The following is an 18,054-nucleotide window of genomic DNA, read 5'->3' on the forward strand; positions in this document are numbered from 1 at the left end:
GGCACGTGGGGGAGAGGACCATTAGGGAGGGGTAGGAGGCAGGGAGGCCTCCAGGACTCTCTTTCCCAGTGCCCCTGGTTCCCAGAGTTGGTGATGCCTCCAGGGTGATTGGCAGCTCTTTGTTTCAGCCCCCCCTCGCCCGCCTGCTGGCCCCCCCCCCGACTCCCCCGCCCCCCCACCCCCGCGGTCCCTCCGCCCCCCGCTCCTGCTCTCTCCGCCTAGCCTTTTCCCCTCCCAGCCGCCTGCCTGCCAGGGTAGTGAGCCGGCTGAGCGGCATGGAGACGCAGGAACTTCGGGGGGCCCTGGCTCTGCTCTTTCTTTGCTCTTTCGCATCTGCCAGTCAGGACCTGCAGGGTAAGCCTGTCTCCATCCTCATAGACCCCTCTCTGCCTCCTCCCCATTTTCCCTCAGCCCAGGTAGCAGGGAACATGTGGTTAAGGGGGAGAGGGGAAAAGTCCTGAAATTGAGTTGGAGGAAAGAGTTACACTGCCTAGAGTTGGTGAAATTATGGGCTGGTGGGGAGGAGTGGGCACCACAGAGTGGTGGGTGAGCGGGAACTGGCCAGGGTCAGGCATGAGCCAGGGCAGAGGACTCCGGAACTGGATGCTAGGGCTGCCTGGCTGGGTTGGGGTCTGGGCATCTGTAGGCACCCCGGGGTCTGGGAGAGCAGCCTGAGGTGCCTGTACTGTGGGGATCCCTGAGCTTCAACCCCGTCCCCAGCCCTGCTGCTTAAGGACAGGGTAGGGGTGGGGAACAAGAGCTCTGGGCTCTCCTGGAGGTCTGATGGTGGGATGGGCCCATGGGTGTGGGAGAGGTAGCTGGAGCAGATGACACAAGCACAGATTCTTTACTGGCTAGAGGGGAAACCACAGATTGGCCAGGACACAGGAGGCAGAGGAGCTGGGTCCTACATTCCCGTGGGAGAGAGCCCAGATGGTGGGAGGGTCAGAGGCTTCAGTGGACAGCTGTTCTTATTCAGAGTGGCTGTGCTGAGACCCCAGGATGGGAGGAGAGGGCCACTGGAGTGTGGAATAAAACAAATCCAGCAGTGGAAAGAGAAGCTGCCTCCCATTTCTGGGCTGTGGGCACCAGGTGCCACTCCTGCCTGAGATCAGCACAGCATCTCCCTTGCGCCACCTGGTGGGGGCATCTCAAGTTTGCGGGGTGCTGTTTCTGTATTTCCAAGTGAGCCTCAGGCCTGCAGGTTTCCAGAGGTGGTAGCAGGCAAAAATGAGGGAAAGGAAGGGACAATGCCTCTGTCCCCTGATAGCAAAAAGGGTTGAGTTTTGAGAATGTGACTAATGCTGCCTGGTGGTGGGGGTTGGGGGTGATGAGGCATGCCCCACCCCTGAGGGCTCAGGGGAGAGGGCAGGCCTTCATATTTGATCCCTTTCTCTGATCTCTTGATAACTCCTGCCTGGCCAGTAATTGACCTGCTGACTGTGGGCGAGTCCCGGCAGATGGTAGCTGTGGCAGAGAAGATCCGGACAGCCCTGCTCACTGCTGGGGACATCTACCTCTTGTCCACCTTCCGCCTGCCCCCCAAGCAGGGTGGTGTCCTCTTTGGCCTCTACTCTCGCCAAGACAACACACGATGGCTGGAGGCCTCTGTTGTGGGCAAGATCAATAAAGGTGACTGGTGGGCATCTCCTTTCCTGCAACAGTGACCCCCTTGAGCACTCTCCCTTCTCCCCCTCCCAAGTGCTTCCCAATTCTGCTTGACCTCCACTGGAGACCATGGTCTTATCAGACTGTGCTTAGGCATCGGGGCCATGTGGTACGGGATGCTTAGGAGGTGCTTCAAGAGGCCAGGTATCCAAACAATAGGGGGAGGCCTGGTATTTATAGGGATGGGAGGTTATATTGGGGATGCCTGAAGGGAGAGTGAGGCATGTCTCTGTGCCCCAGCAGTGATATAGAAGAGGTCCTTCAGATCCCTGCGGCAGTTCAGTGGGTACAGAACTAGCTGCCACCCTAGGAGAGGATAGAACAATCCAGAGACTAAGAACGTCTTAGCTTCTAAACCGATTTGAAAAACAATTATTGTGTACCTATTATGTATGAGGTGTTGAGAGATACATAGCTGATCAGGGATGGTAGCCCTAGAGATGTGGTATCCAGAAGAGTTGATCCAAGGCTCAACTGGGAAATGGGATGGGAGACGGTACCCATACTGACCTCCCCTTCTGGGCAGTACTGGTGCGGTACCAGCGGGAGGATGGCAAAGTCCACGCTGTGAACCTACAGCAAGCAGGCCTGGCTGATGGGCGCACACACACGGCTCTCCTGCGACTCCGAGGCCCGTCCCGACCCAGCCCTGCCCTGCAGCTCTATGTGGACTGCAAGTTGGGAGACCAACATACTGGCCTTCCAGCACTGGCCCCCATTCCTCCAGCAGAGGTCGATGGGTTGGAGATTAGGACTGGACAGAAGGCTTACTTGAGGATGCAGGTGAGCAGGGAGGACCCTCTGAGTTTCTGTGGAAACAGAGTTTGCACGAGTTGGGGGAGGAGATGGCAGATCCTCCCACTTACTCTGCTGCTGTCCCCCCAGGGCTTTGTGGAATCTATGAAAATTATTCTGGGTGGGTCCATGGCCCGGGTAGGAGCCCTGAGCGAGTGTCCATTCCAAGGGGACGAGTCTATTCACAGTGCAGGTAATGCAGAGACTTCTGTTTGCTGACACTGGACCACAGGTCTTATGGTCTTTGGTGACTCCTGTCCTCTTGACCTCCCACCCCCTTAACACCCATTCCTTTGGTTTGCCTATTCCTGGGGTGTCTGACCCTGTTATCCCAAATCTTTCACCTCTTGACTATGATCTCCAATATAGCCATCCGAGGAGGTGTGGGTCAGAAAAATTTCCCAATCAGGTCATCCTGCTACCAGGGTGTCTGGAAAAATAAAACGATCCAAGAGATCGTAACTCTGAGGAACTCTGGGGGACAGTGGGGAAGTTAATTGCTTGTTCTTGGCTGACTGAGATACTGGTCTCGGGTCTTTTTTAGCTCCCATCGGCAGCTGTCACTGAGCAGCAGTGTTTCTGAGCATTGCCATTGCCCATGTGCCTGCTCTCTCTGACAGGGATGTTCAGAGGCTCCTACCTAAATAAAACACCCACTTCTCCCAGATATTTCAAAGAAAGCACTTTTGAAATGGAAGCTTGGGAGGGAGGCAGGGTATGGACTGTACTGGGGCCCTTGCCCTACTTTGGGGTCACCTCTCACTTGGATCTCTTCTGCTACTGCCATGCCTGGGAACCAGGAGGATTTGGATTTTGACTTCCTATGAGGCAACTCCCTTAGAGGGTCCCTCGCCCCAGGGAAAGTGCTGGTGCTGCTTGCCTGGCTGCTCTGCCCTCCCACCAGCCAATATCCCATCTGGATTCTAAGTCCCATCTGGATTCTGCTGTCCCTGTCTTCCCTCCTTCTCCTAACCAGCCAGGTCCCTATTTATATCTCCGCCCCACACCCCTGACCATGTTTTCTTCTCCTCTCTAGTGACCAATGCACTGCACTCCATTCTAGGTGAGTCTGCTGCCATGAAGTAGAGGGGGCGACAGTGGGGAGGAGGCCCCAGGCTTTGGCAGCTGCCTGAAACTAAGTCCTCTTCAGTCAGGAATGGGGTGGGTTTAAAGGTAGGGGGCCAGGCAGCAGTGGCAGGAGCTGGCTTACTACCCAAGGAGGGGCCAGGGCTGGCACCCCAGTTCTGAGCATCTCCACGCCCTGGACCCTGACAGGAGAGCAGACCAAGGCGCTGGTCACCCAACTCACCCTCTTCAATCAGATCCTGGTGGAGCTGCGGGATGATATCCGAGACCAGGTTTGGGTGGGCATTGAAGGGTGGTACTTATCCTGGGGCGGGGTGGCACATGTCAAGAGCTGACTCCTCTCCATCCTTCTACAGGTGAAGGAAATGTCCCTGATCCGAAACACCATCATGGAGTGTCAGGTGTGCGGTGAGTGGGAGAGCAGGGGAGGGCTCCAGATGGCAGCACCGGGCCCCCCACCCCATGGCTTCCCCTTCCCGTGGTTTGAATGGTGACCTGTGGGTGGCTCTGACTGTGTCCACCCCCCAGGCTTCCACGAGCAGCGCTCCCACTGCAGCCCCAACCCCTGCTTCCAAGGCGTGGACTGCATGGAAGTGTACGAGTACCCAGGCTACCGCTGTGGGCCCTGCCCCCCAGGCCTGCAGGGCAACGGCACCCATTGCAGTGACATCAACGAGGTGGGGGAGGGCAGAAAGCTGGGGTGAGGGTGTCAGGAGGGGCCCAAAAGGGTGGGATGAATGTTGGTCAAGAGCGGAACCTGGATTTTAGGAGAGGTCAGTGACCAGAAAAGGCGAAGGAGAGAGTAGGCCTGGGGCAAAGACTGAAGCCACACAGGGAAGGAGCTGGGGCAGTGGCAGGGCAAGTTTGAGACATTTGCCAGGGGCATGGGGAGGCAGCAGGGGAACACAGAGGGAGGCTGGGGTGCGGCTGGGTGAGAGAATGACTCTAGGATCATAGGGAGGGGCCTGAGTTTCCCAGGAGTTGGGGGGTGACCTCTGCTTTCTCATCTGGTCCCCAGTGTGCTCATGCTGACCCCTGTTTCCCGGGTTCCAGCTGCATCAACACCATGCCCGGCTTCCACTGTGAGGCCTGTCCTCGAGGGTACAAGGGCACACAGGTGTCTGGTGTGGGCATCGACTATGCCCGGGCCAGCAAACAGGTCAGGTTGGGTGGTGTGTGGACAGGGATCTTGGCTGTGTGAAGGCCAGGGGCTGTGGGGTTGGACGTGGGATCCCATGATACATGGGATGAGGCTGATTTTGCATCGGCTTTGGGTCTGGGCTTAATATCAATGTTACAGATAAGGCCACATCAGTGCCCTCTCCTGTATCTGAGGAGACCCACCATAGGTCTGGTTCCACTCAAAGTCTGCCCCTTCAGGTCTGCAATGACATCGATGAATGCAATGATGGTAACAATGGTGGCTGTGACCCAAACTCCATCTGCACCAACACCGTGGTGAGCTGAATACCCTGAGTGTGTCTGGGGTGGTGGGAATGTGTAACCCCTGCTTCAATTTCCTGCTGCCCTTCCTCCTTCCCTAGGGCACTACACAGAGTAGGTGTTCACATGGACCTGATTTGGAATTCTGGTTTCTGCCTCTTACTAGCTGTGATCTTAGCAAGTTATTTAACCTTTCTGAGCCTCAGCTTCCTCATTTGAAAAATGGGGTTATTATCTACCTTGAAAGGTTGTCATGAGAACCTAAAGGATATACTGATATACGTGGCATAGCTGTGAGTGCCCATCCTCCACCCCGCAGGTCGGGTGGTGCTGGCCCTGGGCGCTTGGCGAGCTCACCGTCCTTCCGACACTGCTTCCCCACTCTTAGGGCTCTTTCAAGTGTGGTCCTTGCCGCCTGGGTTTCCTGGGCAACCAGAGCCAGGGCTGCCTCCCAGCCCGGACCTGCCACAGCCCGGCCCACAGCCCCTGCCACGTCCATGCTCACTGTCTCTTTGAACGCAATGGTGCAGTATCCTGCCAGGTGAGCTGGATCTGGGTTTGGAAAGGGAGAATCTGGGGAAAGGGGGACTGTTTAGGGCCTGCGCTGGGGCCTTTCATGGGAAAGGGAGGTGGGCCTGGGCCCAGGAACTGGTTGGTGGTGAGAACAGAGCCTGGAGCAGGGAAGACAGGGGTAGAGGAGGCAGCCCGAACTGCTAACTCCTACCCTTTGTGTTGCCCCAGTGTAACGTGGGCTGGGCAGGGAACGGGAACGTGTGTGGGCCTGACACAGACATCGATGGCTACCCAGACCAGGCACTGCCCTGCATGGACAACAACAAACACTGCAAGCAGGTGCAGGGGGCAGGAGGGCGAGTGAGCGTGGTGGGGAGCCCCAGGCTGGGTCAGACCAGAACTCACCCATCTTCTTCCCCTGAACTTTAGGACAACTGCCTTTTAACACCCAACTCTGGGCAGGAAGATGCTGATAATGATGGTGTTGGGGACCAGTGTGATGATGATGCTGATGGGGATGGGATCAAGAATGTTGAGGTGACTGTCCAACCTCTCGCAGCTCCTCTGCTCTCCTGTTCCTTGTGTCCCTTACCTCATCCCACAACCCTGCCTCTCCCTGGACCCTGGGAGCTCTCTAGGAAGGGTCCCATATTCCAAATTAGGGAGGCATAAACCTGGTGCCCTGGACAAGGCGGACTACATGGAAGTTGGGTGGATGGAACTGTGGCCAACAGGTCGACTGTCACAGGGGTGGTGATCTTAGGCAAGGATACAGGGACAAGGTGGGACAAGATGGCCAGTGGTTTGGGGCAGACCTGACCCTTCCTCTCCCACCCTTTTGCCCAGGACAACTGCCGGCTGTTTCCCAACAAGGACCAGCAGAACTCAGACACAGATTCATTTGGTGATGCCTGTGACAATTGCCCCAACGTTCCTAACAATGACCAGAAGGACACAGATGGCAATGGGGAAGGAGATGCCTGTGACAACGACGTGGATGGGGATGGTGCAGGCCTGGGGCTCAGGGGGTGGCTGGGGGACCTGTAAGAATTTGGTTACAGGTGGGGTTGGAGCAGGGAGGCTAGGGAGTCTATGAGAATTGGGAGGTATGCTTGAGGAAGCTGGCTTGGGCGAGGAGAGATTACCTGCAGTAGAGGTCAATGGGAACATGAGGTAGGGTGTAGGGTCAGGCAGGGTGTGGGCTAGAGGGTGAGACAAGGAACAGGCAGATTTCCTGACCAGTTTGTCATCTGGGTGAGGAGACAGCTCAGGGCTTTCACCAACCTAAAAAAGAGAGTGTGACATGTTCTAATGACAACCTGGTGCTACCCACGTCTTCTAGGCATCCCCAATGGATTGGACAATTGCCCTAAAGTCCCTAACCCACTACAGACAGACAGAGATGAGGATGGGGTGGGAGATGCTTGTGACAGCTGTCCTGAAATGAGCAATCCTACCCAGGTACAGGGGAATGGTGAGGGGCGAGGGGACTGTGCATGACGCTCCAACCCTTTGGATGGGAAGTGGTCGGGTCATCCTCTTCAGAGTTGTCAAGAGGAGATGGTGAGAACAGGTTCCTCTCTCAGACAGATGCAGACAGTGACCTGGTGGGGGATGTCTGTGACACCAATGAAGACAGGTAGGCTCTTGGCCAAGACATGCAAGGTCTTACAGGGGATATTTTACTTTCCTCTAGCATATTCTCAAGTCCATCTATGATTTAGCCTTAATTCTCTATACTATTGAGCAGGAAGTCATTCTCATAGTCTATCCTCCATTCCTACTGCTGGACCTTCACCTCATCTGGCTGACCGCAAGGGGTCTGGCTGGCTGGAGGGTAGACTCCAGAGAGACTGCAAAGCAGAAGAGGGGAAGGATGGGGAGTACCTTTGAGCCTTTATTTGGTGCCTGTTCTTCTGAGCAGCGATGGAGATGGGCATCAGGACACCAAGGACAACTGTCCACAGCTGCCAAACAGCTCCCAGCTGGACTCAGACAATGATGGACTTGGAGATGAGTGTGATGGGGATGATGACAATGATGGCATTCCAGATTATGTGCCTCCTGGTCCTGATAACTGTCGCCTGGTACCCAATCCCAATCAGAAGGACTCAGATGGTAACTCTGGGGCCCAGATAGGGTTGGACTGCTGTGGGCTTTGCTCAGGGGGAGGCAGCAGGTCCTGCTGGGGAGTGAGGAAGGGCAGGGTGGGGAAAGAGGCCAGGAATGCAAGGCCCAAGAGGTGGTAGTGTTGGCTAGGGGCAGTGACTAGGGCCTTACTGAGCACCTAGCCTCACTCTGCCCAGGCAATGGCGTTGGTGATGTGTGTGAGGAAGACTTTGACAATGATGCTGTGGTCGACCCCCTGGATGTGTGTCCCGAAAGTGCCGAGGTAACCCTCACGGATTTTCGGGCCTATCAGACCGTCGTCCTGGATCCTGAGGGTGATGCTCAGATTGACCCAAACTGGGTTGTGCTCAACCAGGTACTCAGGGCAGTGGGCTGGGTAGGTGCTATTAGACCAGATTACTAGGCAGGGGCTAAGTGGGGTAAAGCACCTGGATCATGGCTTTTTTCTTTACTATACCACCTCAGGGCATGGAAATCGTTCAGACCATGAACAGTGACCCTGGCCTGGCAGTTGGTATGTAAGGGATACCCAGTTCAGCAATTTCAATAATTTTCAAACAGAGGAATCCTACAGAGGGTGGGGGAGGAACTGGACAGGGAGGATGGGCAAAGGGGTGAGAGAGAAGGGCAGCAGACCAAGCTGGCCACACATGTAGCAGGTCTCACAATGGGCCACCAGGAGCTTTGCTGCCCCTGACCTTTACCCAACCCTTACCCCAGGATACACAGCCTTCAATGGTGTGGACTTTGAAGGTACCTTCCATGTGAACACAGTGACTGATGATGACTACGCAGGCTTTCTCTTCAGTTATCAGGACAGTGGCCGATTCTACGTGGTCATGTGGAAGCAGACGGAGCAGACCTACTGGCAGGCCACACCTTTCCGGGCTGTTGCTCAGCCCGGGCTACAGCTTAAGGTCCCCCAGCTACCCAGATTCCCCAACCCATGGCTCTTTCCCAAACCTGTGTCTCCCAAGCCCCAGGGCTCCTCCCCACCCCACTGCCTGACTGGGAACCCTCTCACCCAGACATTTGGCTTGGAGGTTGGCTCTCCAGGGCACCAGAGCATTCCCCTGACCCCCATGACTCCCTTTCCCACCTGCACTTACCAACCTGTTGTCTCTCTTACCAGCCTCACTCTGGCCTTGTGGTTGACCCATTCATTGTCTTTGCCAATGCTCCCCAGGCAGTGACATCAGTGTCTGGCCCAGGTGAGCACCTCCGAAATGCCCTGTGGCATACTGGCCACACTCCTGATCAGGTACGACTGCTGTGGACTGACCCAAGAAACGTGGGCTGGCGTGATAAGACCTCGTATCGCTGGCAGCTGCTGCACCGGCCTCAAGTTGGCTACATTCGGTGAGGAGTGGGGCTGAGCCCACCTGAGGGACCCAGGCCGGGTCTTTCCTTTCCCTTTAGCTGGGACTCACCAGTGGCCTCCTTTTTACTCAATTCCCTGGTGCCATGGGTGGGGCCCGTGGCCTCTTCTCTCCACCTCCCTTCTCACCACAGACAGAAGAACCTATAAGCAATGTTGGTCAAGCCGCTCTTCCTTCCTGCCCCATTTTCCCCTCTATAAAACAAGGGCATTGGCCTAGATGCCCTTTACAGTTCCCGGGAGCCTCCCAGCCACGGGCCAATCTGTGGAGGGGTGTATCACATTGGCCCCTTAATTGGTACAGCCCAGAACTTGCCTCATCAAAGTGTCTGACCTGGAAGGGATCATCATTTACAGAAGAGCAAACCAAGGCCCAGACTTCACTGGCCTCTCTCTTCAGCACTTTGTCCACAACTTTGCATTTCCCTCCAACAAGTGCCCCTAGTTAGTGGCGATGACCAGGAAGGGAGGAGAAGTGGGTCTGCTTAGAGGCTGGACTTTCTATGGCTAAGAGCCCAGAGTCCAGCAACCTGGGTTGGTTCCCCTTTAAGGTGCCTGGGGCTGTGGGGTGCCAGGACAGGGGATAAAAGGGGGTGGACTAGAGCCTGGGAAGCGGGTGACTTCACCCCCCAGCCCATTGTGCTCATCGTCATGGCAACCCAATCCTCGCTTGGAATGTGGCTGGTGCTTTGAGATGCAAAAGGGGCCGGACAAAGAGCTAGGGGCCCCAGGCCTGAGAAAAGCACCCCCCTTCCCTCCCCTTTCCTTCCCTCCCTTCTCTCTCAGGCCTGGTGAGCTCAAGGGGGGCTGGAGAAGAGCAGGGTCCCCCCCCACAGCATGGTGGCACAGTGCCCACTGGCACCCTAGCACCAACAGACACTCCTATCCTGGACAGGGTGAAACTCTATGAGGGACCCCAGCTAGTGGCGGATTCTGGGGTGATCATTGACACATCCATGCGAGGGGGGCGACTCGGTGTATTCTGCTTCTCCCAAGAAAACATCATTTGGTCCAATCTCCAGTATCGATGCAATGGTGAGGCTGCAGACCGAGATCAACCTGACCCCTCATGCCCTTGCAGGAGAGCCACATCCTCTGACATTACTTATTTCCCCTTCTTCAGACACAGTGCCTGAGGACTTTGAGCCATTCCGGAGGCAGCTGCTCCAGGGAAGGGTGTGAGGAGGTGACCACCGGATTCAGAATCCTGATTTTAGACCCTTTGGCCTTGGGGTCGATCCTGGAGACCCTGGGGTCTAAGCTACAGCCCCTTAGCCAAACACAGACCCTTCTCTGACATTCATCAGGAGTTCAGCTCCAGAGGGGTCGTCACCCCACTTCAGGGGATGGGAAGTTTTCAAGGGGTATTACTCAGGCACTAACCCCAGGAAAGATAACAGCACATTGCCATAAAGTTCCAGTTGTTTTCTAAGCCAGTGCAATTGCTTATTTTAGGGATTTTCCGGGATAGGGTGGGGATCAGGAAGGAACCTGAGAAGGGAGAAAGACTGGTAGGTTGGCAGTTAGAGATTTAGGGGAAGTTGGGTTGATTAGGCGGTGCGGGTGGGGAAGGTGCCGGATGGGGTTAAGTGAAGGATAGAGTGTTGGTCAGAGGATGGCTAAAGTCCTCCCAGCCCTACTTACGGTGGTAGCGGCGACACTCCAGTCTATCTTAGATCAGCCGGAATCGAGAGCCAGGAGAGCAGGGGCTGCCCCTTGAGGGGCAGGCCGGGGGGCCGGGGGGGCCGGAGGCCGGGACGAGTGCAATATTGGCGGGGGAAAGAACAACACTGCACCGCGTCCCGTCCCTCCCGCCCGCCCGGGGCCCGGGATCCCACTCCCCACCGCCTGAAGCCGGCCCGGCCCAGGAACTGGGGGCGCGCTGGGGAGTTGGGTTCACCTTGGAGGGCAGAAAGCCTCAGCGCCCGGAAGGTGAAAGGAATGGTAAGGGGGAGGGGTGAAGGGACAAGGGGAGATCACGGAGTCCCGGAAGGCCGCTTTCCGACGCCCAGGCGTTGCGCGCGCTTGCTCTTTAAATACTCAGACTGAGCGGCGCGGAGCGGTCGCCATGGTGACGCGTGTCCCAGCAACCGGACTGAATGGCTGTTGCTGGGCAACGCCGGGAGTTGAAGTTTGGGGCCGCCCACCTAGATACTCGTGCTTTCTCTAGCCTGCGGGTGGGGGTGCTTCTCCGCCTCTGCGGCCCGCGCGCCCGGGCGCGCTGACGTAAGACGCCCCCACCCCGCCCCGCGCCCGCCCCCAGGTCCGGCCGCCGCACAAAGCCGAGCCTTGAAAGCTGAGCAGGACGCTGGCGCTCCCGCGCCTCCTGAGCGCGCTTCTGTATAATCCCGCGCCGCACCGAAGTGTTTTTAATGTATTATTTCCCAATCTGAATTGATTGGGGCTAAGAATTGTTTTCCTAATAGAGTCATAACTGCTTCCGTCGTCCTAGACCGCACTCGTGCCAGCCTGAGCGCCGCGAGCCGCTGTGGCCCCAAATACCTCCCTGCACCAAAATATTTCTGTCCTTCAAATATCTCTCGGTTCTTTCAAATTATGCACCCTCATATATGGTTTTGCCCCCCACCAGGTGCCTACCTGTTCCAAATGCCACTCTGCTCCCAAAAGGATAGTTTTGTGCCCCCAAAGTCCATTCTGTAGGCCCACCTACTCTCAGCCTCCTAAATATGTAACTGCACCCATATAACTTGTCCCATTCCCCCTCTCTCGTTCCGATGTCCTCTCCCACATACCTCCATACCCCTTCCACGTACCTCAGGACCCTACACATTTAGCACCATTTCCTCCAGGCACCGTCCCCACGCGCCCCGAAGTACCCCTCCTAAAGCTCCCAGTCCCTTCATTATACTGTGCATTCCTCCCTCTCCGTCCAAGGCACTGACTCCTCTCCCCGGCCCAGCCTCCCTAGGCTCTGCCCCCATTAGGCAGCGCCGTCCAAGCTCCTCTCCACCGGGTCGGGGCAGTCCCTGGGCCGGTGCGGGCCAGCCCCACAAGGCTTCTGGTGACCACTAGATGGCAGGAGCTCCTGGACAACAGTGCGGGCTGGCCGCCGCTAGAAAGTGGAGGGTGGAAAGGAAGGACCCTAGGGTTCGTTGGAGCCCAGGTTTCTCGTCTTTTAAATGGAAAATTTTCCCCCCACTCCCTTCTCAGGAGAAAACCAAGGAAGGAACCCAGGCTGCTGGAAAGTGCAGCCCGGGCGGGGACTGTGGGTTTCAGGGTAGAACTGTGTGTGGAACGGGACAGGGAGCGGTTAGAAGGGTGGGGCTATTCCGGGAAGTGGTGGGGGGAGGGAGTCCAAAACTAGCACCTAGTCCACTCATTGTCAAGCCCTCGTTTTTATCTCAGCCCCACAGAGTGGGGCTTCAGTGGACACAGAATGGGTGGGGAAGTGGAGTGGGGGACCCAGGGGTGGGCTTCCTGCTCTTGCTGTCCAGGACCTAGACCTAGCCAGCTTTGTCTGTTCCCTTTTCTCACCTTAGCTGTTGCCTTGGGGCAAAAACTAGAGCCAGGGAGCCCCACGTCGCAGAATCCTGAGGCCCCTCCTCTTCCCCCACCTTCTGGAGCCAGGGAGTGGTTGGTGAAAGGGGGAGGCCAGTTGGAGAACAAACAGGTTGTCAAGAGGGTTGAGTGATTAGAGCCCATGTACCCTACCCAGGAATGGTTGGGAGGAGGAGGAGGAAGAGGTAGGGAAGGGGGGAGGGGGCGGGGTTTTGTCACCTGTCACCTGCTCCGGCTGTGCCTAGGGCGGGCGGGGGACTGGTATAAAGCAGCAGATACCTGTACCCGCTCCACCTCACACGCAGCGCCTGCCTGAGTCTGTTCTGCCCCCTCCTCACCCAGTTCTTCTCCACCATGACACCAGGCATCCAGTCCTCTTTCTTCCTGCTGCTGCTGCTTCCAGTGTTTACAGGTGAGGGGCACAGGTGGGGAGTGGGCTGCCCTGCTTATGTGGTCTTCTTTGCCTTTCTGTGGGTTTTGCTTCCTGGCAGATGGAACCATGAAAGGCAGAAATTGCAGACAGGGGTGGCCCTGTCTGTGCCAGAATGAACGAAAGGCTAAGGACAGGCCGAGAAGAGTCAGGCCCCAGGAAAGTGGGTGCCAGGGGCGGGAAATGTCCTGGAGAGAAGTCTGGGGGTAAGGGAGTCAGGAGAGGTAAGTCTTGGGAAAGGAGACCTGGGCAAGCCAGGAGCAGAGGCCTGTGAGCAGAGAGAGGGAGGCTGCCCACAGGGAGGGAGGAAGAGGGCTGACCCGGCGGCTGCCTGACACTGCCCACTCCTCCATCCACCTGGGAGGACCTCTCCGGTTGCCAGAGGTTATATTTTCTCCTTGCTTGAATTTGTTCTCCAACTCAACCCTGTCACCTCAACTTCTTAACAGGTATGACGATTGGTCAATCCTCAACAGTTTCTACAGATTCTGGTCACACAAACTCCAGCCCAAGCAGAGAAACAGAGACTTTGTCTACCCAAAGCCATACACCATCCAGCCTTACTGAGAGAACTGCTGTGAGCACAACCAGCAGTTTACACTCCAACCTCAGTCCTGGTTCAGGCTCCACCACCGCTCCAGTCTCCGACGTCACCACGGCCCCAGCCACCAGCCCAGCCTCAGGCTCCACCGCCACTCCGGTCTCTGACGTCACCACGGCCCCAGCCACCAGCCCAGCCTCAGGCTCCACCACCTCTCCGGTCTCCGATGTCACCACAACCCCAGCCACCAGCCCAGCGTCAGGCTCCACCACCGCTCCCATCTCCGATGTCACCACGGCCCCAGCCACCAGCCCAGCCTCAGGCTCCACCACCTCTCCGGTCTCCGATGTCACCACGGCCCCAGCCACCAGCCCAGCCTCAGGCTCCACCACCGCTCCGGTCTCCGATGTCACCACGGCCCCAGCCACCAGCCCAGCCTCAGGCTCCACCACCGCTCCGGTCTCCGATGTCACCACGGCCCCAGCCACCAGCCCAGCCTCAGGCTCCATCACCGCTCCGGTCTCCGATGTCACCACAACCCCAGCCACCAGCCCAGCCTCAGGCTCCATCACCTCTCCGGTCTCCGATGTCACCACAACCCCAGCCACCAGCCCAGCCTCAGGCTCCACCACCGCTCCCGTCTCCGATGTCACCACGGCCCCAGCCACCAGCCCAGCCTCAGGCTCCACCACCGCTCCGGTCTCCGATGTCACCACAACCCCAGCCACCAGCCCAGCGTCAGGCTCCACCACCGCTCCCGTCTCCGATGTCACCACGGCCCCAGCCACCAGCCCAGCCTCAGGCTCCACCACCTCTCCGGTCTCCGATGTCACCACAACCCCAGACACCAGCCCAGCCTCAGGCTCCACCACCTCTCCGGTCTCCGATGTCACCACGGCCCCAGCCACCAGCCCAGCCTCAGGCTCCACCACCTCTCCGGTCTCCGATGTCACCACGGCCCCAGCCACCAGCCCAGCCTCAGGCTCCACCACCGCTCCGGTCTCCGATGTCACCACAACCCCAGCCACCAGCCCAGCGTCAGGCTCCACCACCGCTCCCGTCTCCGATGTCACCACGGCCCCAGCCACCAGCCCAGCCTCAGGCTCCACCACCTCTCCGGTCTCCGATGTCACCACGGCCCCAGCCACCAGCCCAGCCTCAGGCTCCACAACCTCTCCGGTCTCCGATGTCACCACAACCCCAGCCACCAGCCCAGCCTCAGGCTCCACCACTGCTCCAGTCTCTGATGTCGCCACAACCCCAGCCACCAGCCCAGCCTCAGGCTCCACCACCTCTCCGGTCTCCGATGTCACCACAACCCCAGCCACCAGCCCAGCCTCAGGCTCCACCACCACTTCAGCCCAAGATGTCACCTTGGCCTCAACCAAGAGTTCTACATTAGGTTCAGCTTCCACTCTGGTGCACGGTGGCACCTCTGCCAAGGCTACCATAACCCCAGTGGGCAAGAGTACTCCATCTTCAATTCCCAGCCACCACTCTGATACTCCCACCACCCTTGCCACCCACAGCACCAGAACTATTGCCATTAGCACTCACCATAGCACAGTACCTTCTCCCACCTCCCCCAATCATAGCACTTCCTCCCAGCTGTCTATTAGGATCTCTTTCTTCTTCCTATCTTTTCACATTTTGAACCTCCAGTTTAATTCTTCCCTGGAAGATCCCAGTACCAAGTACTTCCAAGAGCTGCAGAGAAACATTTCGGAACTGGTGGGTATCTGCCTTCCTTCACCATGCACCCCTAAAGCAGTCTCCAAAACTGCTCCAAAACTCCAAAACTTTGCATCAAGCCTGAGTCCTTTCCCTCCCACCTCAGTTTTTGCAGATTTACAAAGAAAAGGATTTTCTGGGCATCTCTTATATGGAGTTCAGGTACAGTTCTGGGTGTGGACTCCGTGTGGTGGGGGAGGTGGATGTTGTCATGACTGGGGAAGGACTGGTGCACTCATGGTTGGGAAAAAGTGCTGAGAATCTGGGACCCATGGCTGAGTTGCCTATTTCCCTGTAACCAGGCCAGGATCTGTGGTGGCAGAATCAACTCTGGCCTTCCAAGAGGGTTCCATCAGTGTCCAGGATGTGGAAAATCAGCTTCTTCAGCACCTGACAGCAGCAGCCAAATATAACCTGAATATCACAGGAATCAGTGGTGAGGCTACTTCTCCAGCTGCCACCCCAGCACCACGCCAGGGCACCTCTCCCTCCAGCAACTGGAGTCCTGCACTTCTGCTTGGTCTAGCAGGGGGAGGGTGTCTCCTTTGGGGGACTGCCCTGACCACTGTTTTTCCTTGTAGTGAAAAGTGTGTCGATTCCTTCCTCTGCCCAGTCTGGGTCTGGGGTACCAGGCTGGGGCATCGCCCTGCTGGTGCTGGTCTGTGTCCTGGTCACGCTGGCCATCATCTATCTCATTGCCCTGGTGAGTCCTCAGTCTCTGGCCCTGACCAGAGTCCCCCTGGTGGAAGGAACCCCTGGCCCACCATAACCTCCTATCTTCCCAGGCTGTGTGTCAGTGCCGTCGAAAGAACTATGGGCAGCTGGACATCTTTCCAACCCGGGATGCCTACCATCCTATGAGCGAGTACCCCACCTACCATACCCACGGACGCTATGTGCCCCCTGGCAGTAGCCATCGTAGCCCCTATGAGGAGGTGAGGATGGGCTCCACAGGCTGGGGGAGGCAGAGGTTTGGGATAGGCAGGGGTTCTCAGGCATACTTAGAAAACCTAAAGAACTTGGGAGAGGAGAAAGGGGAGAGGCGTCACGAGGTAAGCAGTGGAGGGCCTGGCAAGGATGAGGGTGGAGGTCAGAGGAGTTCTGGGGGACAAGACTGGAGAGAAGACCACAGAAGAAAGGGGCCCTCAAGAGGGAGTGCCTCCACTACCAGAATTCCCAAAAGAGCTTTGCCGTCCATTGCTGGCTGGCTCTGGCTGAACTGTGCCACTGCAGTGCTCGCTAGGATGCCCAAGGGCAAAATGGGTGCGGCACTGTGCCCAGGGGAGCCCTTCCTGCAAGAGTCACAAGGAATGAGCACCTATGTCCCCATTCATCTCCTAAGAATGGAAAGTAGACTGAGAAAGGCTTGGAGGGGGGGTGTCTCTCATGTAGAGGAAGTGTCACCAGGCCAGGTGAGCCTGGGTGCCAGTGGGGTTCTTGGGAGACTCAAGGAAGCAGGGACCTGCCCCCCTCCCTCTTTCGTCTCTTGGCCTTTCCCTACAGGACCTAGTAAATAATTACTGCCACCACCTGGGGCTGGAAAGCCTCTCCCTGTGGGGGAAGAGAGAGGAGTTTCTTTTTCTTGCTCCCATTTTCCTCCTCATGGAGACTTACCTCTTAAGTTTTAACACATCTCCTTGGGCTGGAGAAGTAGAGAATGGAGAGGGAAAGAGGCGGCAGGGGAGGGCAAGGTGGGTGATTAGAGCCAAGGAGAGGGGTGAAGGGGAGCAGAGGGAGGAGGAGCAGCCCTGTTTACAGTCACCTGGCTGCTGGTGAGGCCAGCAGGTGCTCTCTCTGAACTAACCCTTTGAGAGCTGGCCAGGCCCTTGGACCTATTCTCCCTGCCTGGGGTGCCATCCAGGGGCCCTAGGAGGTAGCTTCTGCCCCTCACCCTGGATCTGTTTTCCCTCCACCCAGGTTTCTTCCGGCAACGGTGGCAGCAGCCTCTCTTACACGAACCCGGCAGTGGCAGCCACTTCTGCCAACTTGTAGGGGCATGTCACCAGCTGAGCTGAGCAGCCAGCCAGTGCCAATCTGCCCCCCTCAGGTTCTCCACCGCCAGAGTCCTTCCACTCTGTTCTGGGCTGGTGAGCTGGGTGGGCTGCTCCCAGCTTCCCTCAGAGACCCCACCAAGTTCCCTAACCCCTCTGGGCCTGGTGAAGCCCATCCTCGCCCCTGGGGGATATGCCTGGGGAGTGGTGCAGGTGGCTCCCGGAGGGAGGACGGGCCCACAAAGCCCAGAGATGGGGGTGGGAACCTACACACGGCTGAATAAAACGTGGCCTCCCGCTGAGCCAACTTCTGATCCTTCATCTGTGACCCATGGATGGGAGACACGGTCAGAATGTGTCTGCCAGGGGGCCTAGACGGGGGCTTTGGGGAAGAGGGGAAGGAAAAGAGGCAAGAAGGAGCGGGGTTAATTTAAGAAGCAGGAGATGTGGGGAAGAAGTGACATAAGGGCGCAGGGGTGGCCAGCGGAAGAACTCAGTCACCTCTCCCCCACCCCTGGGGCACAAGAGGAAGGAGGAAACAAAACCTAGGTGGACTCGGAGGGCTAGCGTGACTGGGTCCGCCTGCCCAGTGGCTCTCCCCTCTCCTCCGCGGGTTTCACTCGGGCCCGCGCCCTCTTCTCGCCCTGGCACGGTGCCCGCAGGCGGCTCTATTCTTAGCTGCCCGAGTGTGAAGTAAATCCTTGGGCAGCGATAACAGCCGCAGAGTCAACAGGGCCACGATAAGTCGGTGGCTGGGTGGCTGGGTTGGATCCGGGCGCTGGCGCCAGGCCCGTCCCTCCCCGGCCCCCAGCCGGCCCACCCGTCCGCT

The 18,054-nt window shown here is 57.6% G+C and overlaps 3 protein-coding genes across 25 annotated transcripts; 2 read left to right on the plus strand and 1 right to left on the minus strand.

The window, feature by feature from the left end:
• The first annotated feature begins 254 nt into the window (after positions 1-254).
• THBS3 (thrombospondin 3) lies at positions 255-10,445 on the plus strand. Of its 9 annotated transcripts, none has more exons than XM_069478613.1 (23): positions 255-354; positions 1,426-1,632; positions 2,195-2,451; positions 2,554-2,656; positions 3,500-3,526; positions 3,739-3,821; positions 3,906-3,957; positions 4,078-4,226; positions 4,568-4,708; positions 4,930-5,007; positions 5,381-5,533; positions 5,734-5,844; positions 5,935-6,042; positions 6,352-6,511; positions 6,848-6,979; positions 7,096-7,144; positions 7,430-7,623; positions 7,812-7,990; positions 8,101-8,149; positions 8,356-8,552; positions 8,822-8,994; positions 9,909-10,048; positions 10,137-10,445. In XM_069478613.1, the coding sequence occupies exons 1-23, from the start codon at positions 276-278 to the stop codon at positions 10,193-10,195; spliced, it is 2,880 nt and encodes a 959-aa protein (XP_069334714.1). In that variant the 5' UTR covers positions 255-275; the 3' UTR covers positions 10,196-10,445. The 9 variants fall into 9 exon arrangements, with proteins under 9 accessions (XP_069334714.1, XP_069334715.1, XP_069334723.1 ...); XM_069478614.1 differs by having other exon boundaries at positions 6,848-6,966; positions 7,092-7,144; XM_069478622.1 differs by having other exon boundaries at positions 3,906-3,950; positions 6,848-6,966; positions 7,092-7,144.
• Positions 10,446-12,838: 2,393 nt separating this feature from the next.
• Positions 12,839-17,226, plus strand: MUC1 (mucin 1, cell surface associated). 15 transcript variants are annotated; one of them, XM_069478623.1, is made up of 8 exons: positions 12,839-12,944; positions 13,412-13,539; positions 15,112-15,234; positions 15,341-15,396; positions 15,537-15,670; positions 15,816-15,937; positions 16,020-16,169; positions 17,152-17,226. In XM_069478623.1, exons 1-8 carry the CDS (start codon positions 12,887-12,889, stop codon positions 17,224-17,226), a joined length of 846 nt encoding a protein of 281 aa, XP_069334724.1. In that variant the 5' UTR covers positions 12,839-12,886. The 15 variants fall into 15 exon arrangements, with proteins under 15 accessions (XP_069334724.1, XP_069334726.1, XP_069334725.1 ...); XM_069478625.1 differs by having other exon boundaries at positions 15,166-15,234; XM_069478624.1 differs by having other exon boundaries at positions 13,439-13,539.
• LOC138389115 (uncharacterized) lies at positions 13,571-14,954 on the minus strand. The gene is made up of 2 exons (XM_069477279.1): positions 13,659-14,954; positions 13,571-13,576 (listed from the first exon to the last, which is right to left on the minus strand). The coding sequence occupies exons 1-2, from the start codon at positions 14,952-14,954 to the stop codon at positions 13,571-13,573; spliced, it is 1,302 nt and encodes a 433-aa protein (XP_069333380.1).
• Positions 17,227-18,054: the final 828 nt, after the last annotated feature.

This window comes from Eulemur rufifrons, chromosome 8, assembly GCF_041146395.1.
Source record: "Eulemur rufifrons isolate Redbay chromosome 8, OSU_ERuf_1, whole genome shotgun sequence".
Classification (NCBI taxonomy): Eukaryota; Metazoa; Chordata; class Mammalia; order Primates; family Lemuridae; genus Eulemur; species Eulemur rufifrons.